General features: G+C 45.8%; 1 protein-coding gene across 6 annotated transcripts in view; it reads left to right on the plus strand.

The window, feature by feature from the left end:
• Window positions 1-20,136, plus strand: part of LOC130273041 (macrophage mannose receptor 1-like) — a 276,050-nt gene that overhangs the window by 213,444 nt on the left and 42,470 nt on the right. For all 6 annotated transcript variants that reach the window (XR_008843850.1, XM_056519198.1, XM_056519196.1 and 3 more), the window contains 4 exons: window positions 781-892; window positions 4,000-4,235; window positions 7,165-7,330; window positions 8,921-9,070. Coding sequence is in view for 5 of the 6 variants with exons in the window: in XM_056519198.1 (XP_056375173.1) it covers window positions 781-892; window positions 4,000-4,235; window positions 7,165-7,330; window positions 8,921-9,070 (664 nt within the window). In the remaining variant the exon portion in view is untranslated. The remainder of the gene's footprint in view (window positions 1-780; window positions 893-3,999; window positions 4,236-7,164; window positions 7,331-8,920; window positions 9,071-20,136) is intronic.

A 20,136-nucleotide genomic window follows, 5' to 3' on the forward strand; every position in this document is an offset into this window, starting at 1 on the left:
CACAGTTCTCCCTGCTGATGTTATTATAATAATAATAACGCTTTATTTATTGTTGTCCTTAGTGGGATTTGAACCCAAGTCCCCAGAGCTGCAGGGCAGCAGTGCTAACCACTGAGCCACCATGCTGCCCTTAGCATACATCTGCTATGCATGGTTGCTAAAATGGACAGAGATGTCAGCAGAGAGCACTGTGCTCGTGATGTCATCAGTGTTCCAAAAAGAAAGGAATTTCCTCTGTAGCATTCAGCAGCTAATAAGTACTGGAAGGATTAAGATTTTTTTATAGAAGTAATTTACAAATATGTTTAACTTTCTGCCACCAGTTGATTTAAAAGAAAAAAGGTTTTCACCGGAGTACCCCTTTAAAGGGGACCTGTCATCAGTTCCAGCTGCCTGACCTTGTGGGCCGGTCCCAGGCAGATTCTATCCACCCCACCAGCCTTAATTGATAAATCTCCTCCTATACCTAAAGAAGGAGAGATCTATCAATCAAGGCCGGTAAGTTGGTGAGACATGGGTTAGGCAGCATAAAAGTAATGGTAGGTTCACTTTAAAAAAAAAAAAAATAACAACACAATAAGATTCAATTCTTTTTCACTGTTCAATATGTACAGTTTTTTAAAGCCCATTCACATGTTATATACTGTACTTTGTTCCAGATTTTCAATGTGTAATTCATAAGAGACACACCACATGTGAATATGGCCATATAGAGCTTATCCAGTCTGTTCTGTTTAATTCATTTTATATACATGTTTATTTTTCTTTTAACTTTTTAAGATTCATAAGACTGAATGTGTGGCTTTACAATATGGACGTATATTTTATGGTGGTTTATGGATGGACACGGATTGTAGTCTGAATAAAGGATACATCTGCCAGAAATATAAGGGTATGTTCAGACATGGTGGAAACAATTTTTTTTCATGTTGGTGTGGACTAAAACCTCTACAACCATATTGCCAGAGACTATATAATAGTGGAGTTGGCTGTTATTTGGGTGTCACAATAATTACCATTGGAAATCATTTGATTTATTCTCAAAATAATATTGTGACCTATGAGATCCCAGACCTAGTTATAGCAATGATGGATCTGATATTTTAAAGGGGTACTCCGCTTGCATTGAGGGAGTGGGGCGTGATGTCATGAGGGGGCGGGGCTATGACGAGCTCCCGGCGCCGGCTCCAGCGTTCGGAACAGTTTGTTCCAAACACTGAGTACCCCATTAAAGATCTTACAGCAGATAAACCCATTAGGGAATCATCTAGTGCCATACCCAAACATTCAGATATTTATCACCGTACATACATTAGTGTAGGCTAAATATTAACCCCTTAAGGACCAAGGACGTACCGGTACATCCTTGGTCCTGCTCTCCTGATATAACGCGGGGTTACACATAGTGAAGCCGGGACCCGCCTCTAATAGCCCGCAGCACCGATCGCAGCGCCGCGCGCTATTAACCCTTAGCCGCGCGCTCAGAGCAGAGCCGCGCGGCTAAAAGCTAAACCGAAAGTGGCCGGCTAGCTCAGTCGGGCTGTTCGGGATAGCCGCGGCTAATCGCGGCATCCCGAACAGCTTACAGGACAGCGGGAGGGCCCCTACCTGCCTCCTCGCTGTCCGATCGCTGAATGACTGCTCAGTGCCTGAGATCCAGGCATGAGCAGTCATGCGGCAGAATCGTTGATCACTGGTTTCTTATGAGAAACCAGTGATCAATGATAAAGATCAGTGTGTGCAGTGTTATAGGTCCCTATGGGATAACAATGATCAGTGTGTGCAGTGTTATAGGTCCCTATGGGAGCTATAACACTGCAAAAAAAAAGGGAAAAAAAAAAAAGTGAATAAAGATCATTTAACTCCTCCCCTATTAAAAGTTTGAATCACCCCTCTTTTCCAATAAAAAAAAACCCACAGTGTAAATAAAAATAAACATATATGGTATCACCGCGTGCGGAAATGTCCGAATTATAAAAATATATAATTAATTAAACCGCTTGGTCAATGGCGTACGCGCAAAAAAATTCCAAAGTCCAAAATAGTGCATTTTTGGTCACTTTTTATATCATTTAAAAATGAATAAAAAGCGATCAATAAGTCCTATCAATGCAAAAATGGTACCGTTAAAAACTCAGATCACGGCGCAAAAAATGAGACCTCATACCGCCCCATACACGGAAAAATAAAAAAGTTATAGGGGTCAGAAGATGACATGTAGTTATGATATTTTACAGAAGTCCTACAAAATCAAACCTATATAAGTAGGGTATCATTTTAATCGTATGGACCTACAGAATAAATATCAGGTGTCATTTTTACCGAAAAATGTACTACGTAGAAACGGAAGCCCCCAAAAGTTACAAAACAGCGTTTTTTTTTCAATTTTGTCGCACAATGATTTTTTTTTCCGTTTCACCGTAGATTTTTGGGCAAAATGACTGACGTCAGTACAAAGTAGAATTGGTGGCGCAAAAAATAAGCCATCATATGGATTTTTAGGTGCAAAATTGAAAGAGTTATGATTTTTTAAAGGCAAGGAGCAAAAAAACGAAAATGCAAAAACGGAAAAAACCCCGGTCCTTAAGGGGTTAATCTATGTGGAAGTGCATCTTCCATTACACCAATAAAGTTACAATAAAATTTGTACTAGTGACAGTAAAATAATCACATAGTAGTATCCATACAAACACATATCTTCTAGCAGTGCCATTTCTTTTTTTGTGGGACTAGAATAGAATTAGGTACCATATTTTTTGCCGTATAAGACGCACTTTTTCTTCCCCTAAACTGTGGGGGGGGGGGGGGGGGGAAAGTTGGTGCGTCTTATATGGCGAATACACATCTATCGGGTCGGTCCCTGTGGCCATTAACGGCCGGGACCCTCGGCTAATACAGGACATCACCGATCGCGTTGATGCCCTGTATTAACCCTTCAGTCGCGGCGATCAAAGCTGACCGCCGCGTCTGAAGCGAAAGTGACACTAACCGGTTGCTCAGTCGGGCTGTTCGGGACCGCCGCAGTGAAATCACAGCGTCCCGAACAGCTTACAGGACACCGGGAGGGACACCTTACCTGCCTCCTCGGTGTCTGCTCCGTGCTGGGATCCCCTGCATGGCGGCGCTCTCCTTCAACGTCATCACGTCGTCGCGCGCGCCGTCCCGTCATCCAATAGGAGCAGCGTGCGTAGCGACGTGATGACGGCGACGGAGAGCGTGGATCCCGGGGAAGAAGACGTCCGGAGCGCCGGGGACGCGACGACAGCGATGTAGCGACATCCAGGGCAGCGGTGACGGGTCCGGAGCGGCGGGGACACGTGAGTATTACCTCCTATCCAGTGGTCTTCAACCTGCGGACCTCCAGATGTTGCAAAACTACAACTCCCAGCATGCCCGGACAGCCAACAGCTGTCCGGGCATGCTGGGAGTTGTAGTTTTGCAACATCTGGAGGTCTGCAGGTTGAAGATCACTGTTGGGTGCAGAATCTTTTTTTTTCTAGATTTTGCACCTTTAAAATTGGGTGCGTCTTATATGCCGGTGCGTCCTATAGTGGCGAAAAATACGGTATATGCAAGTGAACTCAAAAGGGTTGCCTCTAGGCAGTTTTTGGACACTTCTGGGTAGATCAGGGCAAAACATCACACTGAATGTCCCACAATTGGAAATTCAAGCAGTGGCGGTAAGAAAGATGCACGACAAAGTTTATTTATAATACAATACATTTGTCTCCATGGTCATTTACTGCTCTCCACTCCTCTGCTAATGTAATGTAGAGCTTTTTCCATAGTCAGATCAGCACTGGAGCTTTCTATCAAGTAGAAGTGATCAATGTTGGATATTTGCTATTATGGGTAATAGGTTGATGAGGAGACTGACGAAGCAGAAAATGGAATTGGGGAGTCAGGAGCTGCACGAAAAGGTCACAAGGCAAATTTCAGATTTGTAAGTTATAATGTAATTTCTTTTATAATCTGTTTATTTACACCTCCTTACTTTAGATCCGAGCCTTCCAGTTATTCCAACCACTCCTCCTGCTCATGGCTATTATACCTACGGAGATGCCAGATACAAGTTTGATAAAACCAAGAGGAGTTGGGATGAAGCGCGTCAGGAGTGCCGGAAGGATAATTCACAGCTAGCCAGCATCTTAGACGAGTACACCACATCTTTTCTAAAACTCCACTTGGTTAAACATAAAGAACCTTTTTGGATCGGCCTATACAGTAGCAAAGAGGTGTGAATATTTATGATTATTATTATTGATACAAACATTGAGAAAAAACTAAATTTTACAAACCCTAAAACATTAGGACATTATAAATAGTGTGGCAGTGTGGCAAGGAAAGGGTGTATTTCCTTGGCTCACCCTGCAGAAGCTCTCACCTGCTTCTTAAGTAATGAGGCAGGAGGGAAGGGAGGTGTATATGAGATGGAGACTCAGTCTAATGTGGGCTCTTCCTAGGAGACAGCATGTGGGCTGTAGGGAAGAGACAGAGCCTGCTGAGGAGTACACAGCCCGAGCTATGAGGGGCTCAAAGAGACTGACATGAATTGTGAGTGGAAGGTTGCAGGGGACATATGTTTAACCGGCTGAGGGAAGCTCAGCGGTTGTTAGTCAGTACAAACTGATCTGTTTAGTCAGTGACCAGATGGTCTAGGATTTTGTTTTGTTCCTGCTTTTTGTTTATTTCTTACCCTGCAACCTGTCTAATAAAACTGGCAAGGTGCCAGATTTGCATTATAAGCGTTTGTTTGCTGGTTTATTGAGAAGAAGCACATCCTGTGGCGTGGTCCAGGACGATCCCAGAGCTAATCCCCAAGACGGATCGTCACAATAGATATAAATTCTCTCCAACTTCTTATGGAAATATGGCATGCAAATTATTTCTATACACCAGTACAACTCATGAAAGAGAACAGGGCAGCAGAATATTTTTGTATGGTTTCGTATAAGAGAAAGTTGGAACTTCTATTAAATAGGGAATAATAATTTCATGATGAATTCACTTTAACCCCTTAACGACGCAGGACGTATATTTACGTCCTGCGCCGGCTCCCGCGATATGAAGCGGGATCGCGCCGCGATCCTGCATCATATTGCGTCGGTCCCAGCGGTCATCAACGGCGGGACCCGCGGCTAATACCACACATCGCCGATCGCGGCGATGTGCGGTATTAACCCTTTAGAAGCGGCGGTCAAAGCTGACCGCCGCTTCTAAAGTGAAACTGAAAGTGACCTGGCTGCTCAGTCGGACTGTTCGGGACCGCCGCGGTGAAATCGCGGCGTCCCGAACAGCTGATCGGACACCGGGAGGGCCCTTACCTGCCTCCTCAGTGTCCGATCGGCGACTGACTGCTCCCTGCCTGAGATCCAGGCAGGAGCAGTCAAGCGCCGATAATGCTGATCACAGGCGTGTTAATACATGCCAGTGATCAGCATAGGAGATCAGTGTGTGCAGTGTTATAGGTCCCTATGGGACCTATAACACTGCAAAAAAAAAGTAAAAATAAAGTGTTAATAAAGGTCATTTAACCCCTTCCCTAATAAAAGTTTGAATCACCCCCCTTTTCCCATAAAAAAAATAAAACAGTGTAAAAAAAATAAAAAAATAAACATATGTGGTATCGCGCGTGCGTAAATGTCCGTACTATAAAAATATATAATTAATTAAACTGCACGGTCAATGGCGTATGCGCAAAAAAATTCCAAAGTCCAAAAAAGCGCATTTTGGTCACTTTTTATACCATTAAAAAAATGAATAAAAAGTGATCAAAAAGTCCGATCAAAACAAAAATCATACCGATAAAAACTTCAGATCACGGCGCAAAAAATGAGTCCTCATACCGCCCTGTACGTGGAAAAATAAAGTTATAGGGGTCAGAAGATTACATTTTTAAACGTATACATTTTCCTGCATGTAGTTATGATTTTTTCCAGAAGTGCGACAAAATCAAACCTATATAAGTAGGGGATCATTTTAACCGTATGGACCTACAGAATAATGATAAGGTGTAATTTTTACCGAAATATGCACTGCGTAGAAACGGAAGCCCCCAAAAATTACAAAATGGCGTTTTTTTTTTCGATTTTGTCACACAATGATTTTTTTTTCCATTTCGCCGTGCATTTTTGGGTAAAATGACTAATGTCACTGCAAAGTAGAATTGGCGACGCAAAAAATAAGCAATAATATGGATTTTTAGGTGGAAAATTGAAAGGGTTATGATTTTTAAAAGGTAAGGAGGAAAAAACGAAAGTGCAAAAATGGAAAAACCCTGAGTCCTTAAGGGGTTAAAGATGGTAGATCTGATTCTGGATTTTTTTTGTGAACATTACAAAACAATTGAGATACAACAAGATAATATACAGTGGTCCCTCAAGTTACAATATTGGTTCCAGGACGGCCATTGTATGTTGAAACCATTGTATGTTGAGACCATAACTCTATGGAAACCTGGTAATTGGTTCTAAAAAGGCCCAAAATGTCATCCAAAAATAGGAAAAAGTGAGGATTAAAGAAAAATAAGTAGATAACTAATATAGATAAAGCAAATCCTTACATATAAACTAAAGAAAGATCTGCTGGGAGCTGTAAATCATTGTCTGTCAGTGTTTCCCAAGCAGGGAGCCTCCAGCTGTTGCAAAACTACAACTCCCAGCATGCCCGGACAGCCAAAGGCTGTCTGGGCATGCTGAGAGTTGTAGTTTTGCAACAGCTGGGGGCACCCTGCTTGGGAAAACACTGGTCTATGTAGAGGACAGGTTGTCTTCTTTGGGGTCCTGTACAGTACACACAGTGTCCTAAAAAAGTAACATGGAGTTGCCCTCACCTGGTGTCCAAAGGAGCAGGTAACCCTGGGACAGGTAAAGTGTACAGAACATGTAATACCTCCCTGTACTGTAGGGGGCGCTACCAGACAGCCAGTCAGTGCATACACTTCAGTAATACAGGGGTTTTACCAGTGAAATTTCCATTCTGATTGGTCGATTCTTCCAGCCATTCACACGTTTCACAGATCTGGACTGTGCGTACATTGTATGTTGAGTCTGGTTTCAACATACAATTTTCTAGACTAGACCATTGTATGTTGAAACTATTGTATGTTGAGGCCGTTGTAGTTGAGGGATCACTGTGCTATGTAAACAATTATATTTTTTTCAGACTAAAAATACATATAAATGGGTTGATAACTGGAGAGTGCGCTACACAAAATGGGCTGCTAAGGAGCCTCGCAAACAAATTTCCTGTGTATTTGTGGATACAGATGGACAATGGAAGACATCGCCTTGTAATGAGCGTTATTCTTCAATCTGCAAGCAAACAGATGGTAAGTGATCATTCCCTAGATATCCGAAGATCATAAATAAGCTCAACATCCAATGGTGTAGACCAATTTCATGATCTATGTTTATACAGTGGGAGCTCCATTTTTTTCTGTCAGCTGTTAAATAAAGGATAAAGTTCATCTTCACTACAGTTGCCAATAGGACTTCTATAAGAACTTCCATAAAAGACTAATACAATGGAGACTCCCTAGCCCCCCCTCTTAGCTACAGGACAGGAATCTGGTTTACAGGACAAGCAAGGAGCACCCGATCTCCTCTCCTCCACAGCTAGGCCCTAAGCCTTTCCCAGGACCACGTAATGATAACTTCAGTCAGGGACCTATTTACCCCAGTAATTCCCCTCAATCATTTCACCTCTAGCATCTTCTAATTAAAGGGGTATTCCAGGCAAAAACTTTTTTTTATATATATCAACTGGCTCCGGAAAGTTAAACAGATTTGTAAATTACTTCTATTAAAAAATCTTAATCCTTCCAATAGTTATTAGCTTCTGAAGTTTTCTGTCTAACAGCTCAATGATGATGTCACATCCCGGGAGCTGTGCATGATGGGAGAATATCCCCATAGGAGCTGGACAGCTCCCGGGACGTGAGTCATCAGAAAGCAGTTAGACAGAAAACAGCAACTCAACTTCTGAAGCTAATAACTATTGGAAGGATTAAGATTTTTTTAATAGAAGTAATTTACAAATCTGTTGAACTTTCCGGAGCCAGTTGATATATTAAAAAAAAAGTTTTGGCCTGGAATACCCCTTTAATCCTTCGCCTCCAAAAAAGGAGTCTTTTCTTCGGTATTGAGCATAAACTGTACAAGTACCTCATTGCATTTCTGGTACCTGCATGATCTGGGCCAGTGCATCATTGCTATCTAGCAACATATTTTTTGTTTTGACCAACATGCCCCAGATGGACAATGGGGGAGATCTATCAAAACCTGTGCAGAGGGAGAGTGGTGCAGTTGCCCATAGCAACCAATCAGATTGCTTCTTTCATTTTCCACAGGCCTCTAAAGAGGCCTGTGGAAAATGAAAGAAGCAATCTGATTGGTTGCTATGGGCAACTACACCACTCTCCCTCTGCACAGGTTTTGATAGATCTCCCCAAATATCATTTAAGTATCGTACTTTATTTCTACTTGTTTTTAACTCAGCTGAAAGCCAACCAGTGAACAATGCTCTGACTAATAAAGCTATGATATTGTATTTTTTATGGATTAAGACTAAAGGTGACCATTTACTTCGTAATAAATCTAGTAAATACTACCCCATTAGGTCATTCAGATGTAGTATAGCAGGGATACCCTGCTTATATCCAGCTGATCACAGTGTAAATGGCCACTAGGCAAAAGATGTCCAGAGTGGGCAACTTATTTTATCATGAAGTATGCTGCCGATGAATGTTCTTGAGCGCAACTTCTTCCAAACTTTTACATCCGCCTGGATCCAGAGACTCTCTGGAATATATTTACAGGAAGCCTGAGGGATTCATGCAGACCTGACATTTCCTATAGTACAAAGAAAGTTTGTAATGTTTATTAACTTTGATGTATTCCTGTAATTTTTGATCTTATAGTTGTTGCTCCCTCTGACCCACCTGGAAGACCTGGAACATGTCCCAACACAACATCAGAGGCCTGGATTCCCTTCCGTAACCATTGCTATTTTTTTGAATCAACTAACACCAGTGCGTGGTCTCAGGCATCCAGAAGTTGCAAACAACATGGTAAGGTCTAGAATTACTTTATAGAAAGCTAGAATTACTTAATTACTTAAAGGAGTAGTCCAGTGGTGATTCAGTGGTGAGCAACTTATCCCCTATCCTAAGGATAGGGGATAAGTTGCAGATCGCGGGGGGTCCGACCGCTGGGGCCCCCTGCGATCTCCTGTACGGAGCCCCGACAGCCCGTGGGAAGGGGGCGTGTCGACCTCCGCACGAGGAGGCGGCCGACACGCCCCCTCAATACAACTCTATGGCAGAGCCGAAGCGCTGCCTTCGGCAATCTCCGGCTCTGCCATTGAGATGTATTGAGGGGGCGTGTCGGCCGCCGCCTCGTGCGGGGGTCGACACCCGCTATCTCGGCGGAGAGCCGGGGCCCCGTACAGAGAGATCGCAGGGGGCCCCAGCGGTCGGACCCCCCGCGATCTCAAACTTATCCCCTATCCTTAGGATAGGGGATAAGTTTTTCACCACTGGACTACCCCTTTAAGACATATAAGACATTGGCCCTCATTTACTATTCTAAACCCGACCTCTTTTGTCGGGGTTTTTTTTAGTCGCATCTTTGTCTGCGCCATGTCGCAGACATCGTGCGCCAGTCTGCGACACGATGCGACATTTTTTTCCCGACGGACCCGATGTGGATTCTCCCAAACCCGAAAAAGGGGCGTTACCCGACATTTCTGAGCTTTCCCACGTATTTATAAAGGTTTCCAACCGGAATTTGTTGAATTGTTGTGGATTTTTTCCCGACAGCTCAGAGGAGTTGGAAACCAAAACCAACAAAACCCACGTGCGACAAACAGGATGCAACATAATAATGAATACCAGGGAAAAAAGCAGTCGGGTAAGAAAGCAACATAGACTTACAACCCGATTTTCTTAGTAAATGAGGGCCATTGTCATGACCAGGGGTGGACAGGGAGAGTGAGCCCTAAGCTGTCCCTAGAAACACTATCCCTGCCTACTTGCCCATCCACCCTAAAGAGCAGATGGACAACTCGGGAGCCGGTCCCTCACTGTGCTAAAGTGTAATGGGTATAAAGGTACACAAATAATCTATATATATAAAACTCAACGTGTGTATGTATGTGTGTGTATATGTATGTGTGTATGTATGTGTGTGTGTGTATGTATGTATATATGTATGTATGTATGTGTGTATGTTCCACAAAAACTTCCAAACTGCTTAAGATATTAACATGAAACTTGGTACACATGTTACTTATATGTCAGCAACAAACATAGGATAGGTGATTTAACCCTTACTCACCCCCATTTGCCAGGGGCAGGGTTTATGTTTAAAGTCCCATACAAGTCTATGGGAAATATATGTTACTGCATAACATCCAAACAGCTGGAGATATTTCGATAATACTTGGTCACATGTTACTTATATGTCCACTTAAAATATAGGATAGTTAATTTAACCCTTAACTACCCCCATTTGTGAGGGTCGGGGGTTTTGTTTAAAGTCCCATGCAAATCGATGGGAAATGTATGTTTTCACATAACTTCCGTACGGCTGGAGATGTTTCAATACCTGGTACACATATTACAGGTCGGGATATGAGGACGGGATAGGAGGTCGGGATAGGAGGTCAAGATAGGAGGACGGGATGGTCGGGATAGGAGGTCGGGATAGGAGGTCGGGATATGAGGTCGAGATAGGAGGTCGAAATAGGAGGTCGAAATAGGAGGACGGGATAGGAGGACAGGATAAGAGGTCGAGATAGGAGGTCGGGATAGGAGGTCGGGATAGGAGGACGGGATAGGAGGTTGAGATAGGAGGTCGGGATAGGAGGACGGGATAGGGGGTCGGGATATGAGGTCGGGATATGAGGTCGGGATATGAGGTCGGGATAGGAGGACGGGATATGAGGTCGGGATAGGAGGTCGGGATAGGAGGTCGGGATAGGAGGACGGGATAGGAGGTCGGGACAGGAGGTCGAGATAGGAGGATGGGATAGGAGGACAGAATAGGAGGTCGAGATAGGAGGTCGAGATAGGAGGTCGGGATAGGAGGTCGGGATAGGAGGTCGGGATAGGAGGACGGGATAGGAGGACGGGATAGGAGGTCGGGATATGAGGACGAGATGTGAGGATGGGATATGAGGTTGGGATATGATGACAGGATAGGAAGTCTGGATATGAGGACAGGATATGGAGTTGGGGGGGGGCGTGGCTTGGTCGCCGGACTAGATGGCTGCTTGAATACAGAGCTCCTGCTGTAACACCGGGAAAATAAGCATTTTTCACCTGCCAGCGACTTCATTCCTACTTCTGTGGCTGTCTCAGCCTTCATGGCGACTCCGGGCAGGAAAAGAAACTTCCATAAAGGAGGTATACAGACTCTAACGAGCTATTTTCACTCTGAGGGCTCCGCCCGCACTCAGACCCAAGATGGCGCCGCTGCACGCGATGCTAGAAGCGCGGCGGGAAGACGGAGGCAGAAGAAGCAAGGTGAGGGAGACGGCTCGGAGATTGTGCGGAGCCCTTACCAGTCGCTTCCTTCCACTAAGGTCAACCAGTCCTTATCGTTCGAGATGCCGCAGTACTGGAGCTCACCACCACTTACCTGTTTTGAAGCAGCGAGGCGATCGAGCGGAGAACCAGTGCTAGAAGCACATACTGATGACTCCTCGCAGGCCTGCAATACGTGGAGCGCCGCTGCTGAAAACACTCTGTCATCTCCTCAGGTTAGTCCTCAGAAGCAGAGACCCCGTCTGATTGCCCCAGACGGGGACCTAGGGCCTCCTCAGTCTCCTGCTCCAGAGACTGATAATGATAAGTTCTCCTCTCTGAAAACAAGTGATGCAGCTGTCTCTGACACTATGCTTAAAGAAATGCTGCAGGCCCTGCGTAGCTCTTTGCAGACGGACTTTAGCAAGCTGTTAAACCCACTGCAAGCCTCTACCTCTATCTTGGAGCAGAAAATGTGCCACACTGAGACTAAACTTACCTACTTTGCAGAAGCCCACAATGAGTTGCAAGATGCCCATAATGCCTTAGATGAGAAGGTTGATTCCCTGCACGCCAAAATGATTGATTCAGAAGACCGCAATAGGCGTAATAATGTGAAGTTCAGGGGCATCCCTGAAAGCATACCTGGGTCCCAGCTTGTTAAATATGTGAAGCAACTTACTAAACAACTGCTCCCTGATTTGGAGGATTACGAGTATAGCATAGATAGGGCACACAGGGTAGCCAAGCCGAGATCCCTTCCTGATGAACTGCCAAGAGATGTCCTTGCTAGGTTCACGTTCTTTCAAACCAAGGATCTACTTTTGCAATACTCTCGCAGACACAAGGTTCTTGCTGATCCTTATGAAGATATTAAACTCTTTGCAGACCTCTCCGCGGCTACGCTGCAAGCTAGGCGTAGTTTCGGCCCTCTGACTGAAACTCTCCGCAACCTAGGTGTTCCCTACAGATGGGGCTTCCCTGCGAAGATTTTGATCAACAGACAGGGAAAAGTCCACGCCTTGCCGAATGCTGAAATGGGACTATCCATCCTCAAGGATTGGGGTATGCTGCCTGATCAAGATGAGCTTCCGTCTCCTCGTTCCGGCTCTCCCATTAGAAAGGATCCAGAGTGACTTTCTTTCCAGTACTATGATTACTCTCCTGTTAGAATGTTATCTTAACCCAGTGGAATGGCTGTTAGCAATTCCCTTGACCAGTTAGTGACTTTATTTTCCACACCCACTGTACCGGTGTCTATACCATCTATACACCGCACTTTTCTATTACTGTTTGACTATCTTGATTTCTTGCCATTTTTTTTTACATTTTTTACATTTTTTATTTTTCTTATTTTATTTCCTCTTTGTATTTGTTGTTCTAATGCTCCTTCTTTTTTGGTTTTAGTAGGAGCAATTGTGTGACATCCCCGTCTGTGGCTCACAGAGCCAAGTTGGGTTTTTAACTACCAACTTTGTACGCCCAGTGTGTGTTGACTCCTCCACTGAATCACAGGTTAGTGTGTGTCACCCCTGATTGTACCTCCAGATGCTTGGTCAGACTTACATTATACTCCCCCTCCTGGTCACCTCTACATTTCTCCTAGTGGCCAGCATGAGCATTCGCCTGCTGTCCATGAATGTTAACGGGCTTAATAGCCCACAAAAAAGATACTTCATGTGGCGTGAAGTGGAGAGGCAAGATACTACGCTATTGTGCCTGCAAGAGACACATATCTCCTCTAAAAGTCCCCCTACTTTGCGTCACAGGAGGTTCTCAACCATAGTGTCCTCTACCTTGGACAAGAAAAAGAGAGGCGTTCTAGTTGCTTTTAGGGATGATCTGGCAGTCTCTATCTCCAAACAGATAATAGATCCTCACAGCCGCTTTATCATCTTACTGTGCTACGTTAACCATGTCCCTTATACCATTGTGAATATATACGCTCCTAACAACAAACAGAGTAGATTCTTAAAGAAAGTGTTTAACTTGATCACGGAGGTCCGAGTGGGAGAGGTTATCTTGTGTGGAGACTTTAACTCGGTGCCTAATCTATCTATGGACCTCTCCAAAATAGGTGGTAAGCGTTCTTTCTGTCTGGGAGACATCCTCACTAGATATGATTACTTTGATGCTTGGCGTATGTCTCATGCGTCGGAGCGAGATTATACCTATTTTTCCCCTCGATTCCACACGTACTCGAGGATTGATTTGATTCTGATATCAAGGGGTCTCCTAGATAGACTTGAACACTCAGAGATTGGGGAGCTGACGTGGTCCGACCACGCTCCTACGCTCCTCTCACTCACAGACTCTAAGCCCCAGCATAGCGACTTCGTTTGGAGAGCGAATTCTCATATTATAGCCCATTCTTCACATAGCAAAGTAATAGAGAGCTCTCTTCTGGAATACTTTAGCCTCAACCAATCCTCTGATATCACCCCGACGACTTTGTGGCTGGCCCATAAGGCAGTCATAAGGGGCGATTTTATCCGCCTTGGATCTACGCTCAAAAAGCAGAGAGCCAGAGACTTACAAGAAGCGCTAGACGGGGTCGCTGTGCTGGAAGCTCTCCATAAATCGAAACCCAGCTCTGATATTTTCTCTCGACTAGTGTCTGCCCGTACGAAACTGCGCCAACTTCTCTTATACCGGTTTGAAAAAGACCTACATAAATCTAGATTCAAATTCTATACCCAGAACAATAAGCCCGGTTCCTTACTTGCCAAGACACTCAAACCCCCGACGAGAAAAAGTAGAATAGCATCTATGGTCCACCCTACCACTAAAAATACCGAATTGTCACCCAGAGACATTGCTAATGCCTTTAGAGACTACTACAAAAACCTATATAATCTGCGTCTTGACCCCCTGACGATCCAACCGACTGAATTCTCCATTGACTCCTTTCTTCAGTCTGTCTCTCTACCTCGGCTCTCTGACTCCGCACTGCAAACACTTAACTCTCCTATCTCCCTGCAAGAAGTTGTGACAGCCATTAAATCGTTACCCTCACATAAAGCCCCCGGACCTGACGGACTCCCTAATGAATATTTCAGAAAATACTCTGACATCCTTGCCCCTCACTTGATGACTGTGTTTAACTTGGCTATGACCACGGGCTCCCTTCCCCAAGAGATGCTGACAGCTTTAATAACAACTATCTCCAAACCTGGTAAACCCCCAGACGATACCTCTAGCTACAGGCCTATTTCCTTACTCAATGGAGACATCAAGGTTTACGCTAAAATCTTGGCATCTAGACTCATGCCCTTGCTCCCCTCTCTCATTGATGCCGACCAGGTTGGCTTCATAGCTGGACGACAAGGTCCTGATAACACCAGAAGAATCCTATCCCTTATACAACGCTGTGAACATCTTCATCTCCCTGCAGCTTTCTTAACCCTCGATGCTGAAAAAGCATTTGACAGAATGAACTGGCAGTATGCTTTTTCCACCTTGGAGGCCTTTGGCTTTTCTGGCACCATTCTTACCGCAATTAAAGCGCTATACTCCAATCCGGCTGCCATGGTTTTTGCAAATGGGGCACTGTCCGACCAGTTTACTCTGTCGAATGGTACACGGCAGGGATGTCCGTTCTCCCCCCCTACTGTTTGTCCTTTCCGTTGAACCCCTAGCTCAGGCAATAAGAACCCATCCCGACATTCGTGGAATTTCTGTAGGTAAAAGGAACCATAAAGTGGCACTGTTCGCGGATGACATTATTCTGACCTTGACGGACGTCCTGACTTCCCTTCCCCACCTTTTTGCCCTCCTGGACGACTTTAGCAAAATCTCACACTATAAGCTTAATACCACAAAGTCTCAAATTTTACCTGTCAACTTACAACAACCAGCAATTGACTCTCTTAAACGCCATTTCACACTAGACTGGCAGCTGGAATCTATCTCCTATCTAGGCATACAACTTACCGTCCCTTCCAAAAACACTTTCCGTACGAACTTCCCTCCTCTGGCCACCTCTCTCATGACCTCTCTTCTCTCCTATTCTACACAGCTGACTTCTTGGTTGGGTCGTCTGGCGGCATTCAAGATGCTTCTCCTCCCAAAGCTACTCTATCTATTTAGAACCCTGCCCATCTCTATCCCAGGTTCTTACTTTACCTCCTTAAATCGAGCTGTTTATCACTATGTCTGGGCAGGTAGGAAACCTAGGGTAGCCCGTAAACTTATGACCGCTCATTCTGATGCTGGAGGACTGGGTTTCCCACATTTAGAGGACTATCACAAAGCATGTATTTTAGATCAACTCCAATACTGGTGGTCATACAATCCCGACAAATACTGGGTCGACATTGAAAAGGAAGGCTCTGCCCCACTTTCCCTTAGAGCTCGCCTTCTTGTCCAGACTGTAGATCCCTCCCTCTCTCCCCCTCCTCCCCCAACTCACTTAACCTCGGTTAATCTCTCGGATAGAGTGTGGAGACAGTTTTTGGCTCAGCCCTTACCTAAAAGGTTGTGTCGATTGAAGGATGTACCCGTAGATTTCCTGACCCATTTTATCCCAGATTTATCATTGAGCTCATGGACAGAGAGGGGAATAAACTTCCTCGGCGACTTGCTTGATTCCTATGATACTGTACATTTCCCATATCTACAACGGACATATGGTATACCCCGATCTGACTTTTATAAAAGCCTACAAATTAGAAGCCTCCTTACTGCTAAATTTAGTCGTGGCCTACTAATTCCATCTAGGATAATGCATTTCTTCCAGATTACGGCACAATCTAAAAAGGGGATTAATGTGTTCTACAACCTACTTAATGGTAGAACAGACCTAGCAAAACTTCCATATATGGACAAGTGGGAAAAAGAGTTGGGAGAATCCTTCACAACGGACCAATGGATGTCCGCTATAGGTCTTGTGAAAACAATGTTTCGCTCTACAAACCACAGAGAAGCGGTACTAAAATCGATTTTTAGATGGTACTTTACCCCCTCCAGGCTACACCACATTAACCCAGAATGTTCTAAATTTTGCTGGCGCGGATGTGGGCGGGAGGGCACTTTCCTGCATATCCTATGGGGATGCCCTAAGCTTACGCCATTTTGGAGAGAAGTAACTAGTTTGCTGCAGAGATTTTTAGGACCAGGTTTTCAGCTGACCCCCTCTCTAGCTATTCTCCTTTTAAACTTGGATCGTGTCCCATTTACCTTCCGTAAACTTACTGCCCATATTTTGATGTCAGCCAAGCTCCTGATAACTAGGCGCTGGAAATCTGACCTAATACCTGAACTCATAGAGCTAATTATTGTTGTTAATCTGTCATGTGGATATGAGAGAACATTTGCACTCGTACACTCGCAATATAAATCTTTTTTGAAACATTGGTCTTCCTGGCTGTCCAGCCCCCATTGTCCGCACTTGAAACCCGATTGAAGGGTGGCTTCCTGATATACACTTCCACACACCCCGTGTCGACACACACTGTGGTTAAATATCTTTTTGGGTTCGCCCAAGTAGGCGAAAATACATTTATTTTTTTTTTATTTTTTTTATTCTTTTCTATTTTCCTTGTATTCATATGGAGATAGTTTCCTTTCAAAATACTTTGTCTATCTTCACTGATGTTGATTTGTCCTTCCTTTACACCAATACTGGATGACTGTCCACACTGCGGACTGAATACTCCCTCCTGTACACCATATGTACTATGTTTATTACTTACTGTATAATGTTTGCTTTGTTTAGGGCCCACACTACGGCCTATTATTTAACATTTTGACTGCTCACATATTGTTCAAAACTTAATAAAAAGATTGAATAAAAAAAAAAAAAAAAAAAAAAGGATATGGGGTTGGGATATGACAACAATATATGAGGACGGGATATGAAGTCAAAAGCTTCCTCCTTTGTTTATTTTCCTCCCCAACAAATATTAGGAAGGAAAAACCGGGCAGCGCCGGGTATTCAGCTAGTCTATATACATATATATATATATATATATATATATATATATATATATATATATGTATTTATATATATATATATATATATATATATATAACTCAACGTGTGTATGTGTGTGTGTATGTTCCAGCATCACGTCCAAACCGCTAAAGATATTAACATTAAACTTGGCACACATGTTACTTATATGTCAACAACAAACATAGGATATGTGATTTAACCCTTCCTCACCCCCATTTGCCAGGGGTGGGGTTTATGTTTAAAGTCCCATACAAGTCAATGGGACGTTGCGTTCCATGGCCATTGTTACGCCTAGCGCTCCGGGTCCCCGCTCCTCCCCGGAGCGCTCACGGCGTCTTTCTCCCTGCAGCGCCCCGGTCAGTCCCGCTGACCGGGAGCGCTGCACTGTTTTGGCCGTTGGGGATGCGATTCGCACAGCGGGACGCACCCGCTCGCGAGTCGCATCCCAGGTCACTTACCCGTCCCGGTCCCCTGCTGTCATGTGCTGGCGCGCGCGGCTCCGCTCTCTAGGGCGCGCGCGCGCCAGCTCTCTGAGACTTAAAGGGCCAGTGCACCAATGATTGGTGCCTGGCCCAATTAGCTTAATTGGCTCCCACCTGCTCCCTGCCTTTATCTAGTCTCCTCCCTTGCACTCCCTTGCCGGATCTTGTTGCCTTGTGCCAGTGAAAGCGTTTAGTGTGTCCAAAGCCTGTGTACCTGAACTTCTGCTACCCATCCTGACTACGAACCTTGCCGCCTGCCCCCGACCTTCTGCTACGTCTGACCTTGCTTCTGCCTACTCCCTTGTACCGCGCCCATCTTCAGCAGCCAGAGAGGTGAGCCGTTGCTAGTGGATACGACCTGGTCACTACCGCCGCAGCAAGACCATCCCGCTTTGCGGCGGGCTCTGGTGAAAACCAGTAGTGGCTTAGAACCGGTCCACTAGCACGGTCCACGCCAATCCCTCTCTGGCACAGAGGATCCACTACCTGGAAGCCGAATCGTGACAGTAGATCCGGCCATGGATCCCGCTGAGGTGCCGCTGCCAAGTCTCGCTGATCTTCCCACGGTGGTCGCTCAGCAATCGCAGCAGATTGCCCAACAAGGACAGCAGCTGTCGCAGTTGACCGCCATGTTACAGCAAATTCTGCCCCTGCTACAGCAGCAACCATCTCCTCCGCCAGCTCCTGCACCTCCTCCGCAGCGAGTGGCCGCTCCTAACCTCCGCTTGTCCCTGCCGGACAAATTTGATGGGGACTCCAGACTCTGCCGTGGATTTTTGTCTCAGTGTTCCCTGCATATGGAGATGTTGTCAGACTTGTTTCCTACAGAACGGTCTAAGGTGGCGTTCGTAGTAAGCCTTCTTTCAGGAAAGGCCTTGTCTTGGGCCACACCGCTCTGGGACCGCAATGATCCTGCCACAGCCACAGTCCAGTCCTTTTTTGCTGAAGTCCGAAGTGTCTTTGAGGAACCTGCCCGAGCCTCTTCTGCTGAGACTGCCCTGCTGAACCTGGTCCAGGGTAATTCTTCCGTTGGCGAGTACGCCATACAATTCCGTACTTTTGCATCTGAACTATCCTGGAATAATGAGGCTCTCTGCGCGACCTTTAAAAAAGGCCTATCCAGTCGCATCAAGGATGTGCTGGCCGCACGAGAGATTCCTGCCAACCTCCAAGAACTCATCCATTTGGCTACCCGCATTGACATGCGTTTTTCTGAGCGACACCAAGAGCTCCGCCAGGAAAAAGACTTAGATCTCTGGGCACCTCTCCCACAGCATCCTTTGCAGTCTATGCCTGGGCCTCCCGCCGAGGAGGCCATGCAAGTGGATCGGTCTCGCCTGACCCAGGAAGAGAGGAATCGCCGTAGAGAAGAAAATCTCTGTCTGTACTGTGCCAGTACCGAGCATTTCTTGGTGGATTGCCCTATCCGTCCTCCACGCCTGGGAAACGCACGCACGCACCCAGCTCACGTGGGTGTGGCATCTCTTGGTTCTAAATCTTCTTCTCCACGTCTCACGGTGCCCGTGCGGATTTCTCCTACAGCCAACTCCTCCCTCTCAGCCTTGGCCTGCTTGGACTCTGGTGCCTCCGGGAATTTTATTTTGGAGTCCTTTGTCAATAAATTCTGCATCCCGGTGACCCGTCTCGCCAAACCGCTCTACATTTCCGCGGTCAACGGAGCCAGATTGGACTGCACCGTGCGTTACCGCACAGAACCCCTCCTGATGTCTATCGGACCCCACCACGAAAGGATTCAGTTCTTCATTCTCCCCAGTTGTACCTCTGAGGTCCTCCTCGGTCTGCCATGGCTCCGGCTTCATTCCCCCACCCTTGATTGGACCACCGGGGAGATAAAGAACTGGGACTCTGCCTGCCATAGGAAGTGCCTCTCCCCCCCTCCCAGTCCCGTCAGGCAAACCTCTGTGCCTCCTCATGGCCCCCGTCCTGGTGTCACACTGCCCCGTGCCCGGCTTCGCCCTCTGCCCTCCCTCCCCATTCCCACTCCTGCTGTACTGCCTGCCGTTGAGGAAACCCTCCATTCTTTCCCGGGGTCCTCATCCCAGGGGAGGCAGTTGCCGGTCAAAGAAAAGGGGAGACCTAAGGGGGGGGGTACTGTTACGCCTAGCGCTCCGGGTCCCCGCTCCTCCCCGGAGCGCTCACGGCGTCTTTCT

This window comes from Hyla sarda, chromosome 5 (genome assembly GCF_029499605.1).
Source record: "Hyla sarda isolate aHylSar1 chromosome 5, aHylSar1.hap1, whole genome shotgun sequence".
NCBI classification, from domain to species: domain Eukaryota; kingdom Metazoa; phylum Chordata; class Amphibia; order Anura; family Hylidae; genus Hyla; species Hyla sarda.